We start from the raw sequence: 23,031 nt of genomic DNA on the forward strand, positions 1-23,031 counted from the left end.
ATCAGACCGTTCAAAGTAGGTAAAAATCGAGTTCAAAGATTCCGTTACATACATACATAGATACAACCCAAGGTAATAAAAGCGTGTTAAAAAGTGGACTAATTTAATCAAATTTTCTCTGTGAGCCACCCAACATTTTATGCTGCGATCGCGCCTACTCAAAGGTGTAGGAAGTCTACCAATAAACGAAAGTGGGCGTCATACTCTGCTGTTGTCCCTGGGTCTCCAGGAGTAGGGTGTACCGGCTTCGAGGTGTAACTCTTTACCCGTGCAATTCTCAAGGGGTCAACTTCCCCCGGTGCTGCCGGCAGTGTTTTGCCGCTTGGCGGAATTTCGGAATAAAAAGTGATGGGGTTGGGCTTCGCGCTACCCTGAGTGGGTTGACGGACTCCCCTTGGTGGTAAGGTCTAACCCTAGGGCTCCCTAGGGTGCCCGTCAGGAGGACGAGTGTGTAGCGGCGCTATGCCCCTTAGGGAGTGTGGGCCGTCGTCGGCTTTAGCGAACATTCGTACCGACAACGTCCTCACGAACTCCATCTACCAATTCGACACTTGGTTAGCACCAAGTCTTAAGCCTAGATCATACTTAAACCCTCTCATTGTGAGACACGAAACACTGTGAACTGGTGGTAGATATATTGACGAAGAATTTTGTAAAGAATCTACTTTGAATAAATATTCTTGATTTGATTTGTGAGGACATTTTGCTGCTGCCAGTGGGACAAAAAAAAATTAAAAATGCAAAAAATATTTACTGATATGATTACATAGCGTATTAGGTATAGCTCGCGTAAAACTGCTAGTCCGCTCTGAATATAGAAATGAATCGCGTCGCCATAGCAAATTGTATAACTACACCTGCTCGCAACATCTTCAGAGCGGACTAGCAGTTTGGCGCGGACTTAAAACCCGGCTTAATACTTGAATCAACTACCTAATTAAATTTAGTAGAAAAAGCATAGATTAGTAAAGATTACTCACTCCTAACAAGAAAATGTACCCAGTTTTGAGAATTGAAATAGTTGCGTAAAAAAGTTTTGCCACATTTCAGTGCTAAAATGTCCCTAAAATATGTGAAATAATTATTTATTTATTATGTAAATTACGCAGTATTAGTTATTTATTCGTAAATTTTCTCTAAAAATGTTTTTATTTGTCATGAATTCAAAAAAAGAACTTACTAATAAGCCGTTTGTGGCTTCATTCAATTTCAAGGCGGCGAAATATATTTACTAATCTATGAGAAAAAGGAAAACCAAATTGTATTAGTGCTGTTGGTAGTTGTGTGGTATGTGCGCGCGCGTGTAAGATTGTGTAACTACGCCATAGATTAGTAAAGATATCTCACCGCCTTGTAATACTACTTGTAATAGTAGGTACTAATCTATGAACTACGCGTTTAAATCAGTAGATAATAATTATTTTGTATAATCAGTGATTACTAGCAATACCCGCGGCTTCGTCCGCTTTTTGTTCAATCATAATAAAATATAGCCTATACCTACCTACCTTTCTGATTGTTAAAGAATTTTCATGATTGGTTCAGTATTTCCGCAGATTAGCCCTTACAAACAAATTTACAAACTTTACCTCTTTAAAATCTTATATATAAAATTCTCGTGTCACAATGTTAGTTACCATACTCCTCCAAAACGGCTTTACCGATTTTCACCAAATTTTATATGCATATTGAGTAGGTCTGAGAATCGGCTACTATCTATTTTTCATACCCCTAAGTGATAAGGGTTGTTCACCCTTAACCTTTTTTTATTTATATGGCAACACAACGTTTGCCGGGTCAGCTAGTATAAATAATTAGTTATTAGTTAATTAGGTTTTCTTGTTTTGAATGCTATTGATTGTAATACAGTAGGTTAACAATAAAATGAAACGACTGGTTCGTTAAATAACTTTACTTAAAACAAAATCACATACTATAAGCATATAGCCACTAAAATTCAGGCTTTATTCGTGGGAACGGTACTTCTTCATGTTGACCAGGACCCAGGCGGGAATGAACAGCCAGCTGGACACCAGCATGCCACTGAGGAAGATCATCTCCTGGAAAGAAATACATTTTAGAACTTGAAATACATACTTTTTGGCTTTACTCTGGCACAACTGCTACACTATTTCTGATATAACAGCAATGTAGCGCTAGCAGTGTAGTGATGCTGTTTTCTGGGTTGAAGTGTGGCAAGAGAGACATACAGAGATCTCAGATAGTATTCTAATTATCCAGGGTCGATTATGGATGTCCATTGGATGTTGTGACTGCTTACCGTCAGGTGGACTGCATGTTTATATGATACTTCCGTATTCTAGAAAAACATATTTTAATAATAATAATAAATGTTTATTGCCATAATAACACAGTTTACACAAAGAATAAATGTACATTTTACAGTAATATTAATATGACAAAAGGAATTCGGCTCAGCATTGCTGTCTCAGAATCAGAGATTTGAGTAGCGCTGTTTTTCAGCCGCTCCTATAATCCTTGTGGTGTTAGGTGGGATAAGAGGATTGACAGATAAGAGGATTTTAGAATACTTTGTCGTTAGATGCCGGACTTTGAATTGTACAAGTGTACTTTGAATGAGAAGGTACTACTGCCACCAATTGCCAGCTAACTAAGTACAAAGCAATCTAAGAGATAACTTAATTGAATGTAATTAAAAAAAAAATGCAATCTATATCTGTTATAACAGCAGTGTAGCGCTGCTGTGTTCTGGTTTGGAGTTTTTTTAATAGGTCGCGTTCCGATCCGGTAGTAGTTTAAGAAAATATTGTAACTGACAATTTGTAAGTGCCGCCGTTGGCCTATGCAAAATACATATATTTCATTTCATTTCACTTCAATATTATATAATATAGGAGTAGCAGATGAGCATACAGTCCACCTGATTGTAAGTGGCTATTGCCGACCATGGACATCTGTAATCAACTCCAAATAGGATTAGATATCCAACCTGAGGTCGGCCACAGTTGCACCAATACCCCTGAGGAATAAGCTGGAATGCCTCGCAAAAGAATGTTTCCCTTACCACACTTCAAATCAGACCATAGCAGCACTTAACACTGCAGTTATGAGGCAGAAATAGGTGTGGCGGTGGTGTCGCCGGACTAGAACCACAAAGGGTTCTACCACCTTGAATGAAGTGTGGTAATGTTAATACTTGTATAACATATTTTAACTTCACTCTGAAGCGGAGTTTATATTTGTGAATAATTTAGTATTGAAATTTTAATTTTTCGGTTATGTTGTTAAAATAAAATTGATGGACAATCTTATTAGAACTTTTAACTGTTTTTATTTAATTATAGTCCGCGCTAAACTGCTAGTCTGCCCTGAAGTTGTTGCGAGCGGGTGTAGTCATACAATTTGCTATGGCGACGCGATTCATTTCTATATTTTACGCGGACTATACAGATGGTTCAAGCCTGCGCTCGCTTACTACTTTAATAATATTTGAAAAAATTGTCAAATGCAGATTACAATGCGACATATTTGCATCTATTTTGATAAAATCTATGAATTTAAACTTAACACAATATGATTGGACATTACAACGTAATTAAACTATTACTTTTAAGAATCTTTGATCTATTTCCGTATAATTTAATTGACAAAAATCAATATTCTATTGCAGATACTGTTCAACTTCTACCATAGATAACCTATCTTTCATAGAAATTACGTAACTAAAAACCTTTGAAAACTCTTAAATTAACACAAATATAATAATTTCGTGCGTAGATTTGTCAAAGAGGATTATTTTCACGCATTATTGTGTATAACTAAGGTTAAAATGTGATATAATGTTGTCGTAAATACGTACCCCTGTTGAAACCTTCTGCCTAGCTGGAACGCAGATGGCGCTCATGTTACGCTGCTGTACATTCTTGAGGACCTGAGGGTTAGCTCTGAGGAGGCTGCGGACCGCCAGCATGGTGGAAAACTTGGAATTTTGCGATTAAAGACCAAACAAATCGCGTAAGAGCGACAATTGAAAAATTGATTGACTTACAATGTTGTCATACGCGATTTGAAATTGCTACCATTTTTCAGTGTTGCCATAAGAAAATATGGAAAGAAATCAATAAAATATACAGTATCAAAATGTAAAAATCTTTACTTTTAAATCTAATGAAATAAACGTAAAGAAAACATGTTTACTTAATGTCTTAGAAAAATAAGACATAATACTAGCAAATAAAAATAATTCTGGTTATCTATGCTCAAAGTTCCGCACAAAGATTTTTGTCTAGACTAGACCAAAAGATGAAAATCTAAATTCATCAATTAGACCTCTGTCTGGTCAATAATTTAATTCTTCATAAATAATATAATCTTATGAAACTGATAGATATAGGTCTGTGGTCCTAGATAACCTTTTATAATATTAAAAGTAGCATAATTTCAATATTTTTGATGTGAAACATCTATAGCCGCACGTAAAACCGATTTCTGTGTACGGTGTGGCGACGCGTCGCCATGCGCAATCGAATTCAATAAATAGTCATCGTTATCTGGAAAAAAATCCTAATATTTTATTTTATCATTATGACATATTTAGTTCCTATCACAATATGTTCTTTTCTGCATATTACTTTTACAAAATAATGTCGATGTTTCACATCTGCCAGGCGTCCCGTGACGGCTCACATTTTTTTTTATATATGGAGGTTACTACTATGAGTAAATGTTTATATAATTATTTTATTAAAATAATTTATTTTATATTAGATAAACTAAATACATAGTTCGCCAGGGAACAATGCATAGATTTAATGTATACATTTATTTTATGCGATGATACACGAAATACTTCAAAACTGTAATCCACGTAATTAAAAAAAAATACATTTTAAAGAGTATAAAAATATAATTTATTGTATAAATATTTAATTTACATGTTAAAAATCAATGCAATAACGCTAATAAAGGCTATTATTGGCGTAGAAGTTATTATTATAGTCCCGCTTCTGACAATTGGCGCGCATTCCTTCTCCAGCCAGGCGTAATCTTCTTTGAGGTTTCGTTCTAGAAGAATAGGACCCAGTGTTGCCAGTACCCGAGCGTGGTAGTCGTTTAGGAACTTTATCTAGAAAATAAAAAAGAAATGCTAGCTAACAAAAAAATTATAGCTTACTTCAGGATCTCACAGATAAAAACATAGATTAGTATAAATTACTCGCTCCTAACATGAAAATGTAACCTTTTGATAGTTGTCACTGTCATCTATCTTCGTGTTTAAAAAATATTAGAAAAATGTCGTTTTTAGATCATTTACGAATGAAATAATATTTCTTCACACTTTTTCTTCGATTTTGTATCTTAACTGCGCATGTGGGCATTGTTCCTCGTAAATTTCAGATGTCAGCCATTCAATGGCCATTCAAGTCATTTAATGGCTTCCTTCAATTACAATTAAAGGTGGTAGAACCCTTTGTGGTTCGACTCCGGCGGCACCACCGCCACACCTATTTCTGCCTCATAACATCAGTGTTAAGCGCTGCTGTGTTCCGTTTTGAAGGGTGTGGTAAGGGAGACATACTTTTCCGAGGCATTCCAGCTTAGTCCACAGGGGTAGCAGCGCATCTGTGGCCGATCTCAGGTAGGTATATCTAATCCTATCTGGGGTTGATTACAGATGTCCATGGGTGGCAGTAGCTACTTACCATCAGGTGGACTGCATGCTCGTCTGCTACTCCTATATTATATAAAAAAAAACGTATTTATTTATTATTATATATATTTATTTATTGCATGATTATTATTAAACTGTAAGGAAAAACATCGCGAGGCTCGTATTTGGCTGTATTTTGCAAGCATGAAGGGTTCTATAGCCTAATTCGTTATCAGTTTTAACAATTTATATGCAACAGTTCTATAGTAGCTGTACATAAATGAGGGCTTTTATTATTATTATTATTATTATTGAGTAAATAGTTAACTGAAGTATCTAGGTTTTTTAGGATTTTCCGAAAAGCACATATAAAAAGTCTATACATTACAACAGCTTTAATAATGTAATTCTTACCTCAAAATCAGTTAGCAGACTTATATCCAAAGTGGAGGTCTGCTGCGGAGCTAAGGATATATAATGGAAGCCCACTGCTCCTCTTCCATCAAAGTTACCAACTAAGCCTTCAGCCTGTATAAAAAATCATAAGAACATAAATAAAATAAATGCATTTCTTTAAAAAATCCACGTATATTGTATGCTTCTTTAGCGTAATTAACTAAATATTATTAAACATTAATTGTTTTTGTAACAAATAAACGTCTGAAAGTAAATACTACAAGTAATTTATATGTAACTAAAAATTCACTCTAATTTGTTTTCTTTAACGCACAAAAATATATAAGTAAGCATTATGTCCTAAAAATCGCTGATATACCTAAAAAAATGCAATAAAATACTTTTACCCACTTTAAGGGAAAATTTCGAAATTGGCAACACTAAAATGTCAAACTAACCATAACGTGATTAGCCGTGTTGTTCATCTCTATGACTTCCACTAGATCTTCGTGACGGATGCCGTATTCCCCGACTTCATAGAATCCTGGCTCTAGAAAAAAAAACTTGATTCTTTTTTTTTTCAATAAAGCAGTAGCAGACGAGCACGCAGTCCCCCTGATGGTAAGTGGCTACTGCCGCTCATGGACATCTGTGATCTTCCCCAGACAAGATTAGATTCCAACATTTCCTACCTCAGGTCAGGCGCCGTTACTTCTGAGATTGACTGGAATGCCTCGGAAAAGTATGTTTCCCTTACCATCCTTCAAACCAGAACTCAGCAGCGCTTAACACTGCTGTTATAACAGAAATAGGTGTGGCGGTGGTGCCTCCGGAGTCGAATCATAGAGAATTCTACCTTTATTTATGGATATTGGACATTGTGTGGTAAGAAAGACATACTTTTCCGAGGCATTCCTGTCGACCTCAGATGGGAATCTGGTCTTAACCGGGGTTGATTGTCGATATCCATGGGTGGCAATAGCTACTTAACATAATGTGGACTGCTTCTATATTATAATTAAAAAAACTCAAAAAATCACTTTGATCCAGTCGTAAGTTAAAAATATTGCAACTGACAACTTCAATTGCTCCCGTTGGCACAAAATAAATATATATTTACTTACCATTACTGAAGATCATGCCAGGTACAATACCAGGGTCATTGGCCATGGGACTGGATAGAATTCCTGAAGGACCCTCATGTACGTTGAGGAAATGGCCCACACCGTGGCCGGTGCCATGGGCATAATTCAAACCCACATCCCATAGCGATTTGCGCGCTAAAGTTTCTAGTACGTTTCCCTGCGAAAATATAACAAACTAGCTGACCCGGCATACTTTGTACCACCTCAAAATCTATTTATCAGGGATATTTCATATAAAATATAGCCTATGTAACTCGTGGATAATGTAGCTTTTGTATTGTAAAACAATTTTTAAAATCGGTCCAGTAGTTTTTGAGCCTATTCATTACAATCAATCAAACAAACAAAGTTTTCCTCTTTATAATATTAGTATTACAAATTAAATTATTTAAAACGCTTAGCGAAAGTTGATAGTTTTCAGGAAACATAGGTGGTAAAAGCCTAGCGTTAAGGCCAATTTAGGCGGAGAGAGTTTCTCGCCTCGAAGATTATCGAAGGAATATAAAATATTTTGTTCATTCTAAAAATTCGCGCCTCTCGCTCGTTGCCTTGGGCGACAATTGCCTGGCATGGAATATTTATTGTGTCCGTCTAAACAGAATTTGAAAGCAATAATCGTATTTCGCGTTTTTATGCCAGTTGCTACGAGTGCAGTGCCAGTGAGTGTGTATTCCTGTTATATGAGCAGTGTTAAACGCTGCTGTGCTCTGGTTTGAAGTGTGGTAAGGGAGACATACTTTTCCGAGGTGTTCCAGCTTAGTCCTCAAGGGTGTCGGGGCATCTGTGGCCGCTGTCAGGTAGGAAACTAATAATATCTGGGGTTGATTATAGATGTTTATGGGCGATAGTAGCCACTTACCATCAGGTAGACTGAATGCTCGTGTGCTATTCTAATATTATGAAAAAACGGCATTTGTAAATCAATTGAGCATAATTCTGTGAATTAGTATCATCTGCTATTGGTAAGCTTTGTACATTTGCATCACATTGTATGCACTAGCGACATCTATTGGGAGTTTTCATGAAAATCATTGATTGATTGATTTGAGGCACGTGTGATATAAGAGCCTACAGGCAGTGGCGGCCTAAGGTCTTCAGAGGCCCGGGGAGGAAAGTTGAATGGAGGTCCCCAAAAGTATAAAAAGTTTATTTGATTTTACGAAATGACATAGAATTATTCGCCTGTGATTCCGTGACACATTGTATAGATTGTTTGGCAACTTTTTTTTAGCTACTGTGTTTGAGCGTCCAGACATAGATTCTAAAGGATCGGAGGCCCGGGGAGGACCGCCCCCCGCCCCCTTAAGCTGCTAGAGCCTACAGGGTACTGTTCTCGTATTATACTTACAGGCGATCCCCTAGGGAACACAGCGGTGCCCAGCAGAATCTGGCCCTTCAAAACCCTCGTAAAAGCTAGTACTTGCTTCGCCGTTGGAGTTCCCATGTGTCTCGTTCTTGTTATGTCTGTAGTGCCATCTCTGGAACAGGTGGTGTACAGGTATTTTTGTAAAGTGTGTGTGTTTGTGAAAGAGTGTGTGTTAAAGAAAGAAAGAAAGATAAAGAGAGCTGTGTAATTTTGTAAATAGAAGAGAATATACAGAGGAGAGCGTGTGTGCGTGTTTTTTACACATTTTGTAATTATTGTTAGTACTAGTTTTTGCCCGCGGCTTCGCCCGCGTTTAAAAGACAATAATATAAATAATAACATACATAAAGCTGAAAATTCGCACCTTCAACTTTGCTAATGATCATCACTTGATCAAATTCATAGTTTACGACTCAATCCTTACTAATATCGATCTTAGATCGCCATCCATCGATTTCCGCGACAAAAACTATCCTATGTCCTTTCTCGGGTCTCACACTATCTTTGTACAAAATTTCATTAAATCGGATCAGTGGTTTAGGCGTGAAGAAGAGACAACCAGACAGACAGACAGAGTTACTTTCGGATCTATAATATTAATAAGGATTATTATTTTTTTTAATAATATACGTAGTAGTTCCTTAACAAAAAACAATCATGCCTGTTCCACATCTCAGCACAGTTCTCCATTGGTCTCATTTTCTTAAAATATCTTGGACATATTATGCAAATTGCTCAGAGTACTGATTTCGTTATTTAGTTATAGCGCCATCTCTTATCGGGTAGGTAAAACTTTCCGACAACATCATTCACTACACACGTAACGCCATCTAGTAGCGAGTAGACTTACTTGTACTGTCCACCAGAGTCCACGAGAAGCATGTCATCCTTAGTAATAACTCGCTGTGGACCATCCCTGGATGGCTTATAGTGAATGATAGCTCCATTCTCACCAGCACCAGCGATCGTTGCGAATGATGGGCCCATGAAGTCTCTTTCTTCACTGAAAATAAAAACATAAGTAGGAGAGGACATCGTTTGAAGCATGTTTGAAGCCATAAATTAATCTCCTTATGTTTTTTTTCTATAATATATGCAGAAATAGATGTGGCGTCGAACCACAACCTTCAAAATACAATAACAGCAATAAAATATAACAGCAATGTTAAACACTGTTGTTTTCTGGGTTTGAAGAGTGTATTAAGATTTTCTTTTTTTCTTTTTTTTATAATATAGGAGTATCAGACGAGCATGCAGTCCACCTGATAGTAAGTGACTTTTGCCCCTCATGGACTTTCAATCCCAGATACTGTTAGATTCTTAGCTGAGATCGGCCACATATGTGCCTATAACCTGGACTAAGCTAGAACGCCTCGGATAAGTATGTCTCCCTTACCACACCCTTCAAACCAGAATACAGCAGCGCTTAACACTGCTGTTACTAGAACTCTCTGTGGTTCGACTCCAGCGAAACCATCGACACACCTATTTCTGCCTAATAAAGCGTGGAATCCTATCTGGGGTTGATTACAGATGTCCATGGGCGGCACTTACCATCAGGTGGACTACAAGCTCCTCTTCTACTCTTATATTATAAAGAACCCTGCTATAAAGAATTAAAGTAATTGACACAATATATTTTAATTTGATTTGTTTAAAAAAAGCAGTCTTACCCTCTCAATTCTTGAAGTTTATCTGACGCGTTCACCTCAGTGACGTTGTGGCCAGCTGCCACTTCCTCGTGGACCCAGCGTAGGAACCTGACAACCGCTGTACCATCCTTGATATGAGCTGATCTGAAACCCTGGAGAAAATAACCCTATCAAACCCAGGTAAATTAACTTTTTTAAGGTTGAAAGCTACGAGTCTTCGTCGTCATGTCATCTTCAACCCATCACTGTCCCACTGCTGGGTAAGGATCTCCTCTCAGAATGAGAAGGATTAGGCCATAGTCCACCGCGCTGGACAAGTGCGTATTGGTAGACTTCACACGCCTTTGAGAACGTTTCTAAAGACCTCTGGTGTGCAGGTTTCTACCATGTTTTCCTTCACCGTTAAATCAAATGATAATTAATTTCTAATACGCTCATTACTTTGAAAAATTATATGTAAGTATACGTGGTATTTGAACCTTAGTGAATTGAGAGGCAAAGTTTTAACCATTAGGCTATCACTGCTTTTTTTAAACGAACATTTAGTTCACCATAAAGTGGTCACTGTCGTATGGACATCTGTACAACTCCATATAGAGCAGGTTCTACCTGAAGCCGATCACATGTGCCACGTGCGCACTAAGCCGCTCCTCATATGTAAGTCAGTACACACCCACATACCGACACGCTGAACTGCTTCACGATAGGGGAGGCGGTGGTGCCTCACAGGCCGAACCACATTTAACCACATTTAACCACATTTAAAATGAAAATCTTTATGCAGTGTAGAGTCTACGCCAAACTGCTAGTCCGCTCTGAATATAGACACGAGTGGCGTTGCAACAGCAAATTGTAGATATTAGCGGGACGAAGACAGTGCGGGCCCCCGGCACCCTCCGCTGCCCGCTCTCGCCCGCGAGGACATAACGCAAAGTGTGCTCTTAGGGAACGTACCCATACTACGTGACCCATTTAGGGGGGAGGGAGGTCTTTAAAATATTACGCTAAATCACAGGAGCTGGCTTTGATTTTTGTCACGTAGTCGAATTAATCGAGAGAAATCTCGCAAGCAAGCAAGTCGACGAGAAACCGTGCTACAGGTGTATACAATAATGTCGTTGTATGAACGGCTGTATAAAGCTTCACAAAAAATTCACATTCGCAATACTACGTAACAATTTGAGGAGGGGGGGAGGGGTCTTAGCATATACTACGGGTGGTCACTGGAGGGGGGGGGGGGGGAGGGGTCGGAAAATATTAAAAAATAAGTCATGTAGTATGGGTACGTTCCCTTATTGTTGCTACGGAGTATATGCTTGTAGTTGTGTTCGACTCCATTGGCTCTCTGACTACACCTGCGCGCAACGTCAGAGCGGACTAGTGGTTTGGCGTGAACCTATCTATACCTACCCTTAACTCTACTTCATTTTTCACACATTTCATCAGTGCTACAGGAGATAGAGTTGACAAAGTGTTAGTAGTGCCACCCTGAAAATCAAAATTATTTTATTATTAATATTTAACAGCAATAAGCATAATTTATTAAAATTGTGAACTGATATCGGAGGAACTGGGGAAATAATTTTACAGAACACACTTAAAATAATTCCTTATGATGATTTTATTACGCTAAAAATATATATTTCTTATTCCAAACATAGATTAGTAAAGATTACGCACTCCTAACAAGAAAATGTACCCAGTTTTGAGAATTGAAATAGTTGCGTAAAAAAGTTTTGCCACGTCTCCGTGCTGAAATGTCCCTAAAATATTTGAAATAATTATTTATTTATTATATAAATTACGCATTATTAGTTATTTATTCGTAAATTTTCTCTAAAAATGTTTTTATTTGTCAAGAATTCAAAAAAAGAACTTACTAATAAGCCGTTTGTGGCTTCATTCAATTTCAAGGCGGCGAAGTGTCTTTACTAATCTATGATTCTAAAAAGAACCAAATTATTTCCTGCTAAGGCTTTAAGAGTAGCTTAAGTTATTTTAGGGCTTAAAACCATTATTTATACTTATTCAAAAATAGGAAAATCTTAGTAAAATACTGAATTTTCATTTTTATTGCATTACTTACCGCCTCGGCAGCTAGATGTATTGCATGACTGGCGTCTTGGGGCAGCCATATTGTTTTACCAGCGAGTTCTGCCTAAAATATTAAAATACTTAACTAAATTGATATTAAATTGAAGTTACATCTATTTCTAATCCAAACTGAACGTAACTGAAATCTAAATATATATAACTCAAAGGACTGACATAGTGATCTATCAACGCACAGCCCAAACCACTGGACGGATCGGGCTGAAATTTGGCATGCAGGTAGATGTTATGACGTAGGTATCCGCTAAGAAAGGAATTTGATCAATTCTATCCCCAAGGGGATAAAATAGGGGATGAAAGTTTGTATAAATCTTCTTGAATAATAATATTCCTTCGTAACGCGAGCGTAGCCGCGGGCAAAAGCTCGTCCTTAATAAATCTTAACTGTGGAAGGCCTTACCACTGCCTTACCTATTTCTGCTATTATTACCTATTTTTATTATAAATTTTTAAAATGTTGTCTTTATATTAAAATAGATGGCGCTGTAATTAATACAACGCAAAAAGTGCTTGACTTTAGTTTTAGTTTCGAAAATGATCTAAATTTAGGTGTTTTCTTATATATTTTTGGAACAGGATTGGCAAACAATTATGCAATCCACCTGATGGCAAGTAGCAACTGCCGCCCATGGAAATCAAATCCAGATAGGGTTTGAGGCCTGAGGTCGGCCACAGCATTGCTACCCACTAAATTGGAACGCCTCATACAAGTGTATCATACCACACTTCAACCAAAACACAGCAGCGCTACACTACTGACAGAAATAGGTGTGACAGTGGTGCCTGCGGAGTACCATAAAGGGCTTTTATACTCTTACCGTCATACTCCTCAAATAGTCAAATATTTGAACATAAGGCCTGATGTCTACTTCCGTGCCCTCTAACGCCAAATGTTGCACTATATTTGATGGTAAAACACCATTACCCCAGAATAGTATTATATTTCTTGTGGGCTGAAACAAATATTAACCACAGATTAGATTTTTACTACGTTTTTATTAGGTTGACCTATATGTATGTAAGTAGGTTTGTAGAGTCCGCGCCAAGCTTCTAGTCCGCTCTGAATACAGAAACGAGACGCGTTGCAATAGCAAATTGTAGATATTAGCGGGACGAAGACAGCGCGGGACCCCCCGGCACCCCCCGCTGCCCGCTCTCGCCCGCGGAGACAGCGCAGTTAGTGTGCCCTTACGTTGCTACGGAGTATATGCTTGTAGTTGTGTTCCACCGCATTGGCTCTCTGACTACACGTGCGCGAAACAACTTCAGAGCGGACTAGCAGTTTGACGCGGATTATGTAATGGAATCTTTGAACTCGATTTTTACCCACTTTGAACGGTGAGTTTAATTTTTTTTTATCAATTATCAAGAACCGACGACAATACACGATTCTAATTATATGGCCCATTGTTTATTTATTGTTTAGTTTGACAATAAAAGCGAGGTTTTTAGTTTTTTAAACCGATCATTTATGCCGCGTACGTGCAAAATGTGGAATGAACTTCTTCCTTTTTTTATATATAATATTGGAGTAGCAGACGAGCATACAGTCCACCTGATGGTAAGTGGCTACTGCCGTCCGTGGACATCTGTAATCAACCCCAGGATTAGGATAGGATAAGATATTCCTACCTGAGGTCGGCCACAGATGCGCCGCTACCCCTGAGGACTAAGCTGGAACGTCTCGAAAAAGTATGTCTCCCTTACCACACCCTTCAAACCGGAACACAGCAGCGCCTAACACTGCTGTTATTAGGCAGAAATAGGTGTGGCGGTGGTGCCGCCGGAGTCGAACCAATTCCTACGAGTATTGGCGATTCCTCTGGTGTTGCAATGTACATAAACAACGGTGACTGCTTCACACCAAGAAGCTCGTCTGCTTTATAGTTAGATAAAACTCACAGACCTGTAGCATTACCATGAGTTGGCATAGAAACGCCACTATAGAAATGGTAAATAGAAAACTATTGTCAGTTTGCTAGTGAATAACATAACTACTATCGTTACGGTATTTCTTGACAACGTCTGTCAAATTAATGACTCATGGGACCGAATTTGTATGGCAATAGATCATAATGACATTCGCTAGCGATTTGATTTCGATAGGTTTTTTACGTATCGAGTTACGCCACTACGGATTTTAGTTCTACGAGTAACCACCAGAGGCGCTGTACAATTTTTCATACATTTATTTTACGCAGTCGCTAGCGAGTAATACTTTTGTAAACTCATGGTAGTCCTACTGTATCTAAAAAAACAAATACAGGTCTGTAGTAAGAATATTAAAAAAACACTTTTGAAAGTATTTACCAAATCTGTCCTGATGATCAGATAAGCGAAGAACACCGGATTAAATGGGATATCAGATCCACGTAGATTTAAGGTATCTGAAATTAAATATAGTAAAGAATTAGACAAGTTATGCCAAAAGATGTACCTTTAGGGTTCCCTACACAAAGAGTAAAAACGGAACCCTATTACAAAGCCTTCGCTGTCTGTCCGTCTCTCACAGGGCTCTATTCTGAACCGTAATAGACACTTGATTTTTACAGAGTTTATATAATGGTGGCCGCTATAATAACAAATCCAAAAAATAAAAAAGTTTAATAACGGGGATCCCCATACAAGAAACTGCTAATTTACAAGATTTTTCGCTTTATCTTTTGAACCATAATACTTAGAGAGTTCAAATTTTCGCAATACATTTACTTCTATAGCTGCTATTATAACAAATACTAAAAATAAAGAAAAACTAATGAACATTTGATGATACGGAACCTCTCAACTCAATATTTAATTCGAATTCTTTCTAAGGATTCGGACTACAAATCTTAATTTACCCGACTGTGTAAAATAATACTTTCGAGCGTATGTATGTATGTCTCATTCTTTGTCACGCTGCAGCACAAACGACTTTACGGATTAACATACTCGTATGCGGTGTCGTTGGATTCGTCTAAATTGTGAGATGACATGGGCTATATTTTTGAGTAATCGGACTTTTTATAATATGTCTCTATCTTTATATATGTATTTCTTATGTGCGTGTGTATGTCACTGAACTCCTCCTAAACGACTGGACTGATTTTGATGAAATTTATTGTGTGTGTTCAAGGGGACTTGAGAATGGTTTAGATTCACAATTTAGTCCGTGGGAAAAGTTTTTTTTTTATTAATTTTTAATTCGTAAGTAGTTATAGAATCGGAAACTATGCATTTGATCAAGTGATGATCTTTAGCAAAGTTGTTGTCCAAGAGCCCACGAGGGTTTGGGAGTTGGTAAGACCAATTTTCGACAGATGGTACCACTGTCATTCCAATGCAGGTACAAGTTTTCCGTTTTATGTATGTCATATTATTTCTTTAAAATGCGGGCGAAGCCGCGGGCACCACTAGTTATATTGTATATACTTACACGCAATATCGTCCAAAGCCGTCAAAATCAAAGCGCTGGCTCCTCTTGAATTTATGTTTGTTGTTAATTCATTTATTTTGTCCCGAGATATCCTGCCTAAAATAAGATAAAATTTATATAAGAAATTCTCGTGTCACAATGTTAGTTACCGTACTCCTCCGTAACGGCTTTACCGATTTTCACCAAATTTTATATGCATTTTCAGTAGGTCTGAGAATCTACTACTATTTTTCATACCCCTAAGTGATAAGGGTTGTTCGCCCTTAACATTTTTTTATTTATATGGCAACACAACGTTTGCCGAGTCAGCTAGTATTATTTGAAAAGTATCACAATATATCTATCTAGTTGTGTATAAATTATTATTGAATATTTTGTTTTCGATGTAAAATTTGTAAATAAAAGATGTCTTAATTTTGTTTTCTTTTTTAAATTAAGCTTATATTTTTGTAAATATATCTTTTATAAGAAATATTGAGAAAAATTCCATAGCGTGATTTCAGTGGCGCCACCTCGTATCGAGTAGTGGACAGTTAGAAATATTCTTCTCCGCATCACTATAAAATATTGTACTACAGTGATGTTTATTTTTTACAGGTTTACTTACTTTACTTTAGTTATATTTATAATATAGGAGTAGCAGCCGAGCATGCAGTCCACCTGATGGTAAGTGGCTACTGCGGCCTATGGACATCTGTAATCAACCCCAGATAGGATTAGACTCCCACCTGAGGTAGACAACAAATGCGCCGCTACCCCTGAGGACTAAGCTGGATCGCCTCGGATAAGTATGTCTCTTACCACACTTCAAACCAGAACAGCAGCGCTTAACACTGCTGTTATAACAGACAGGTGTGACGGTGGTACCGCCGAAGTCGAACCACAAATAATTCTACAATCATCCAAAGGTTTTGCTCAGACGTCAAATCTAGTACTTTCTTAATTTTCACCTCTTTAGTTTGAAAGTTACTTTTAAATAATTAAGCTTTAATTTACTATAATTAGTTAACAAATAATAAAGTAACTTTTAAATATAAATGTTATTTATATCTAATCTTACCATGGAAATCCACAGTAAAAGCGATTAGAGGCTCATTGGGCCTTGCTGGGGCCGGATCCCCCATTCTCCTTCTGGCTTCATCCACCAGGTTATCAGAAATGGGCTGGAGTGTCACGTTGGCTCTATTAAGAGCAGTCTGAAAATTAAAATTGCATTTTTTAATTTAAACGCATCTTAATGGCTTTTTTAACTGCATTTTTAATTAATATAAGAGTAGAAGACAAACAAGTAGTTCACCTGATGGTAATTGGCTACAGCTACCCATGCACATCTGTAATCAACCTCAGATAGGATTAATATTCCTACCTGAGGTCGGCCACAGATGCGCCGCTATCCCTGAGGACTAAGCTGAAACGCCTCGGAAAAGTATGTCTCCCTTACCACACTTCAAACCAGACCACAGCAGCGCAATACTGCTGTTAGAACAGAAATAGGTGTGGCGGGTGCCACCGGAGTCGAACCACAAAGGGTTCTACTACCTTCAACCAATATATTTACAAAATTGAATGAAGGTAGGCAAGAATATTGCATAAACTGATCACAAAACAAGTTAATAACGCGCGTAAAAATCCATAGTGAGATAGGTATAACGCCATCTAGTGTCGAGTAGCGGGAAGCTTACCTCTAACTGAGTCCACATATTCCGTGTGTATGTGGTAGGGTCTATAGCCACAACGCTGCCTGACGGTAAGTTCGCCGCCAACCAATCTTGGATTGACAAATCTGTACCTGCAATAAAAACTTTTATGTAAGAAAGCCATAGATTAGTAAAGATACTTCGCCGCCTCTTCGCCTTATTATAGTAAGTTCTTTTTTTGAATTCTTGACAAATAAAAACATTTTTAGAGAAAATTTACGAATAAATTACTAACACTGCGTAATTTTCATGATAATTAAATAATTTATAATAATAATTTCAAATCCCTAACATGGACATTTTAGCACGGAGACGTGGCAAAATTTTTTTACGCAACTGTTTCAATTCTCAAAACTGGGTACATTTTCTTGTTAGGAGTGAGTAATCTTTACTAATCTATGAAGAAAGCATAGATTAGTAAAGATTACTCGCTCCTAACAAGAAAATGTAACCTTTTGACAAATGTCACTGTCAATTATTTTCGTGTTTGAAAAATATTAAAAAAATGTAGTTTTTAGATAATTTACGAATGAAACGATATTACTTCGCACTTTTTCGTCGAATTCGTGTCTTAACTGCGCAAGTCGGCATTATTCCGCGTAAATTACACCATGACAGCCATTAGATGGCTGACGCATTGTCAGCCGTTTAAGTCATTTAATGGCTTCCTTCAAGGCGGTGAGATATCTATACTTATCTATGTGACAAAGAAAGCAAGTCGCTTTCTGCACTCAGAGCCCCATACAAGTTTCCGTGTCTTGGGTGCCATGGACACACAGACGAACCCCCTGAGGACTAAGTTAGAACGCCTCGGATAAGTATATCTCCCTTACCACACTTCAAACCAGAACACAGCAGCGCTTAACACTGCTGTTATTAGGCAGAAATAAATGTAAGGGTGCGTCCGAAGTCGAACCATAAAGGGTTAGAACCCTTTGTGGTTCGACTCCGTCGGCACCACCGCCACACCTATTTCTACCTAATAACAGCAGTGTTAGGCGCTGCTGTGTTCCGGTTTGAAGGGTGTGGTAAGGGAGACAGACTTTTCCGAGGCGTTCCAGCTTAGTCCTCAGGGGTAGCGGCGCTTCTGTGGCCGACCTCAGGTAGGAATATCTAATCCTATCTGGGGTTGATTACAGATGTCCATGGGCGGCAGTAGCCACTTACCATCAGGTGGACTGCATGCTCGTCTGCTACTCTTATATTATAAAAAAAAAACAATTCTTCGTGTATTGTTGGTGTAAACTAAAGCCGCACACAAGGCATTCCACTCACCCTGCCTCATCAGGCTCCATACAGTAGTATCCACTTGGAGGTAGAACTGCGTGAAGTATCTTGGGTCAGTCCAGACCAACGCGTGGGTGGCAGTGACCACCGCGGTGCCTGATGACCCTGACAGCCCGGACAGCCACTCACGACGCGCGTCTGACGGGGCTATGTATTGAGACTGTGAATAAACGAAATTTGACTAAATTGAACTAAATTAGACTAAATATGACTAAACTCGACTAAAGTAAACTAAATTAGACTAAATATGACTAAACTCGACTAAAGTACACTAAATTATACTAAACTAAACACGACTAAATTAAACTAAATTAAACTAAACTAAACTAAATTAAACTAAACTAAACTAAAGTAGACTAAACTAAACGAGACTTAACTAAACTAAATTAGACTTGGCTAAAATAAACTCTTAACAAAACTAAACTTAAAGTTGAATAAACTGAGCTAGTCTATACGAAAAGGTTAGCCTAAGTTGGACGACATAAGCTTAGAATAGTAGAATAATAGAATAACCCTCGCTTTCTGTTACAACAGGAGTGCAGCGCTTTGTTCTGGTTTGAAGCCCACAGCGGTTCCTTTGCAGGTGGAGTGTGCAATACACGGGTCAGTCCAGACCAGTGCGTGGTTGACAGTGACCACCGCGGTGCCTGACGACCCTGACAGCCCCGACAGCCATTCACGCTAATACAATATAAGCTAAACTAAGTTTGACTAAATTAGACTAAAGAAGACTAAACTCGACTAAAGTAAACTAAATTAGACTAAACTAAACTAACTTAGACCAAAGTAAACTAAGTTCAATTAAACTTAACTCAATTAGACTAAACTAAACTAAATTAGGCTAAAAAACGAGACTTAATTTAACTAAATTAGACTAAATTAAATTAGACTAAACTAATTTTGCTAAACTAAATTGGACTAAAGTCAAACTGAAATAGCGGCAAAAGTGGGAGCTGCTCCCCAGGGCAGATCCCGATCGGGGCATCGCTCTTGGAGGACACCGGTCGAGTTCCATCGGAGATCCCGGAATTCACCAACAAGCGTCGAGGACGGCCACCAGGGTTTTAGTGCGGTAAAAATCCCACATAACACGACATCGCTCCCACGTCGTCGGGAACCTATTGAAGGTTCCCCCTCGTTAATAAAGAAAAAAGGTTTAAAATCTTACATTATGAGCATCAGCAGTGGGAGCCACGTACGCATCTACTCCATAATCGTTAAGGACTTCTCTCATACTCCTCACTCTGTCCAGCGCTTGTTGTTTTGTTAACCTGGTGAATTCACTGGGACCTGTAAAAGATTATTCTATAAAATAGGAGTAGCAGACGAGCATGCATTCCACTGCATAGTGAATAACTTAATATTAATTAATTTATTTATTTATTATTAATTAATTTGAAGGTGGTAGAACCCTTCGTGGTTCGACTCCGGCGGTAACACCGCCACACCTATTTCTGCCTTATAACAACAGCGTTAAGCGCTGTTGTGTTCTGGTTTGAAGGGTGTGGTAAGAGAGACATAGATTTCAGAGGTGTTCCAGCTTATTCCTCAGGGGTAGCGGCGCATCTGTGGCCGACTTCAGGTAGGAATATCTGATCCTATCTGCAGCAGTAGCCACTTACCATCAGGTGGACTGCATGCTCGTCGGTCAAACCAGAACACAGCAGCGCTTAACACTGCTGTTATAACAGAAATAGGTGAGGCGGTGGTGCCGCCGGAGTAGAATAATAGAGTTCTATTACCTTCAAAATTATACTTACTGGGTTCATATGCATTTGGTTCCGCCCATTCGTCTATAGAATACGATGGTAAGTGACCGTTGGCCGTCCATGAAAGGAACCTAGAATAAGAAAAAAATAAGGATTATAAATCTTTTTATTTACACAAAAATCTGTTTCTCATAAATCTAATTATTATAAAAACAAAAACCTTGACTGCTTTTAAATCTTCCTATGTTACTGGCAAAAATCAACGTAGTGCGAATTATTTTAAAAAACATAAACCGACTAAGTAATCTTCTTCTATACTTATAATAAATCTGTAGAGAGGTCAATTCTGTACATGAAATATATTTCCAAAATAACTATCAGGGGGTGATTAGGGATCGATACTGATGCCAAAAATGCAATCAGTAAAATTTTTGTTTGTCTGTCTGTCTATATAACCGTTATAGAAACGAAAACTACTCGACGGATTTTAACGAAACTTGGTACAATTATTTTTCATACTCCTGAGCTGGTTATAGTATACTTTTCATCACGCTACAGTCAATAGGAGCAGAGCAATGAAGGGAAATGGTGGGAAAACGGGAGAAGTTACTCCAATTTTTAAGCTTCCGTCGCGTGTGCAACCTTAATGGTTAAAGTTATACAGAAATCATGTATGACGGAAATGTTCTCCTTAAAATTATATAAAACTTATCCCACGACAGCATATGTCTATCTTTTATGGTTGACTCACAATAACACGTGTAACTCCCGATGGATTAGCAGTTTTAAGCTTTCTGATTATATTTGTCTACTCCTACGTTTATAACACTCTCAGTCATCCCTAATTAAAAAAGTTAACAGTATTAACTATTTATTTATTTATTTATTGTAAAAATAACACAAAGTTAAATTACAACAGGGCAGACTTAATGCCTAATGGCATTCTCTACCAGTCAACCCTTGGTGATTGGAGAGAATTTGCTATTCTATAAAAAAGAATCATAGAAATCATACCCCTAAGTGATAAGGGTTGTTCACCCTTAACATTTTTTTATTTATATGGCAACACAAATTTGCCGGGTCAGGTAGTTAAAAATATAGCCTATGTATGTCACTCATTTACACAAACCCAACGACACCTCATATGTTAAACTGTCAAGCCGTCTGGGCTGTAGCATGACAAAGAATGAGACACACATCTTTATATATATATTTCTTATGTGCGTGTGTATGTCACTGAACTCCTCCTTAACGACTGGACTGATTTTGATAAAATTTGTTGTGTGTGTTCAAGGGGACTTGAGAATGGTTTAGATTGACAATTTAGTCCGTGGGAAAAGGTTTTTTTAATTAATTTTTAATTCGTAAGTAGTTATAGAATCGGGAACTATGATCAAGTGATGATCTTTAGCAAAGTTGTTGTCCAAGAGCCCACGAGGGTTTGGGAGTTGGTAAGACCAATTTTCGACAGATGGCACCACTGTCATTCCAATGCAGGTACAAATTTTCTGTTTTATGTATGTCATATTATTTCTTTAAAATGCGGGCGAAGCCGCGGGCACCTCATATACACCATTACATTATATTACACCACCATATACATTCGCTAGAAAAACATTACCCTCTGCAGTAGGATAAGAAAGTTGGCAAGCGAAATACGTAAAGTTCGTTTTTACAAAAATATCTTGCATCTTTCATCGCCTCTGCTTTGAGTAGATAAAATTCTTCAAATTAAAGCAAGGTCGAGATCGTTCAACAGAATGATGGGTGACTGTTAGTGGTCGAACTTTTTACGATATTAAACCCATAGTCCCATGCATACTAAAGCAAGAAAAAGGATAAATATAAATTACTTACACCAGAATTATTAAAAACAAAGGCACGTTGTTTTCGGCAGCCATTTTGTCGTCTAAATATTAGGTATACAATACTAGCTTATTTCTAATCTGCTATCAAATTGAATACATTGTAGATTAGTTAAGATATCAATAATTTGTGCATACATAATATATCTTTATTGATATACTTATCATGTTATCAATAATAATTGTTATAAATATTTCGCATCGCAAGCGAGTTATATAATGCGTCGGGATGCAGCAGCCAGGATACAGAAAGACCGAATTACTTATGTATATGTATTTAATCAAAACAGAATGTTACATGTTTTGGATTAAATCTAACCTAAATTAAAACTAACTATCCTAAGTGACTTGCTGGGGCAATGTTAGCGCCCAGAGTGAATTCCCACGTTCGGGACTATACGATGGAAACGGAGCGGTGGTGTGGAGTCAGCGTACCCACGGCACGGCGGCAGTGCAGGATCGGATGTCTTCCTCATAATTTTGTTTAAAGCGAATTCCTAACTATGGTGATTAAGGCCAATATATAACAAGCGCATTTGAAATCTATGTATATAAATAAAATTGGAGTGTCTATTTTTAATATTAAAATAAACGCTTTTTACTACATGCATATGAAAATACATACGGTACATACACCAAAATAACATTTTTTACAATTTTTGTCTGTTTGTCTGTCTGTTTGTTCTGGCTAATCTCTGAAATGGCTGAACCGATTTTGACTGGACTTTTATTGGCAGGTAGCTGGTGTAATAAGG

At 37.8% G+C, this 23,031-nt stretch overlaps 1 protein-coding gene and 1 long non-coding RNA gene across 2 annotated transcripts; both read right to left on the reverse strand.

Annotated features, from left to right (window-relative positions):
- Positions 1 to 1,897: 1,897 nt before the first annotated feature.
- Positions 1,898 to 4,065, reverse strand: LOC140755406 (uncharacterized). The gene is made up of 2 exons (XR_012103772.1): positions 3,842 to 4,065; positions 1,898 to 2,060 (listed from the first exon to the last, which is right to left on the reverse strand). It is a non-coding gene; the product is annotated as an uncharacterized LOC140755406 (long non-coding RNA).
- An 847-nt stretch (positions 4,066 to 4,912) lies between these two features.
- On the reverse strand, positions 4,913 to 22,312 carry LOC140755363 (xaa-Pro aminopeptidase ApepP). Its single transcript, XM_073090558.1, has 18 exons — positions 22,269 to 22,312; positions 20,463 to 20,542; positions 19,871 to 19,992; positions 18,691 to 18,862; positions 17,401 to 17,507; positions 16,779 to 16,914; positions 15,719 to 15,814; positions 14,614 to 14,690; positions 13,122 to 13,256; positions 12,278 to 12,349; positions 11,602 to 11,679; positions 10,213 to 10,343; positions 9,390 to 9,542; positions 8,522 to 8,651; positions 7,153 to 7,330; positions 6,487 to 6,578; positions 6,047 to 6,160; positions 4,913 to 5,107 (listed from the first exon to the last, which is right to left on the reverse strand). Exons 1-18 carry the CDS (start codon positions 22,310 to 22,312, stop codon positions 4,913 to 4,915), a joined length of 2,112 nt encoding a protein of 703 aa, XP_072946659.1.
- Between the last annotated feature and the right edge of the window lie 719 nt (positions 22,313 to 23,031).

The sequence above is a fragment of the Epargyreus clarus genome, unplaced genomic scaffold (genome assembly GCF_041222505.1).
Source record: "Epargyreus clarus isolate Ecla_fem2 unplaced genomic scaffold, WU_Ecla_fem_2.2 ptg000033l, whole genome shotgun sequence".
Lineage (NCBI taxonomy): Eukaryota > Metazoa > Arthropoda > Insecta > Lepidoptera > Hesperiidae > Epargyreus > Epargyreus clarus.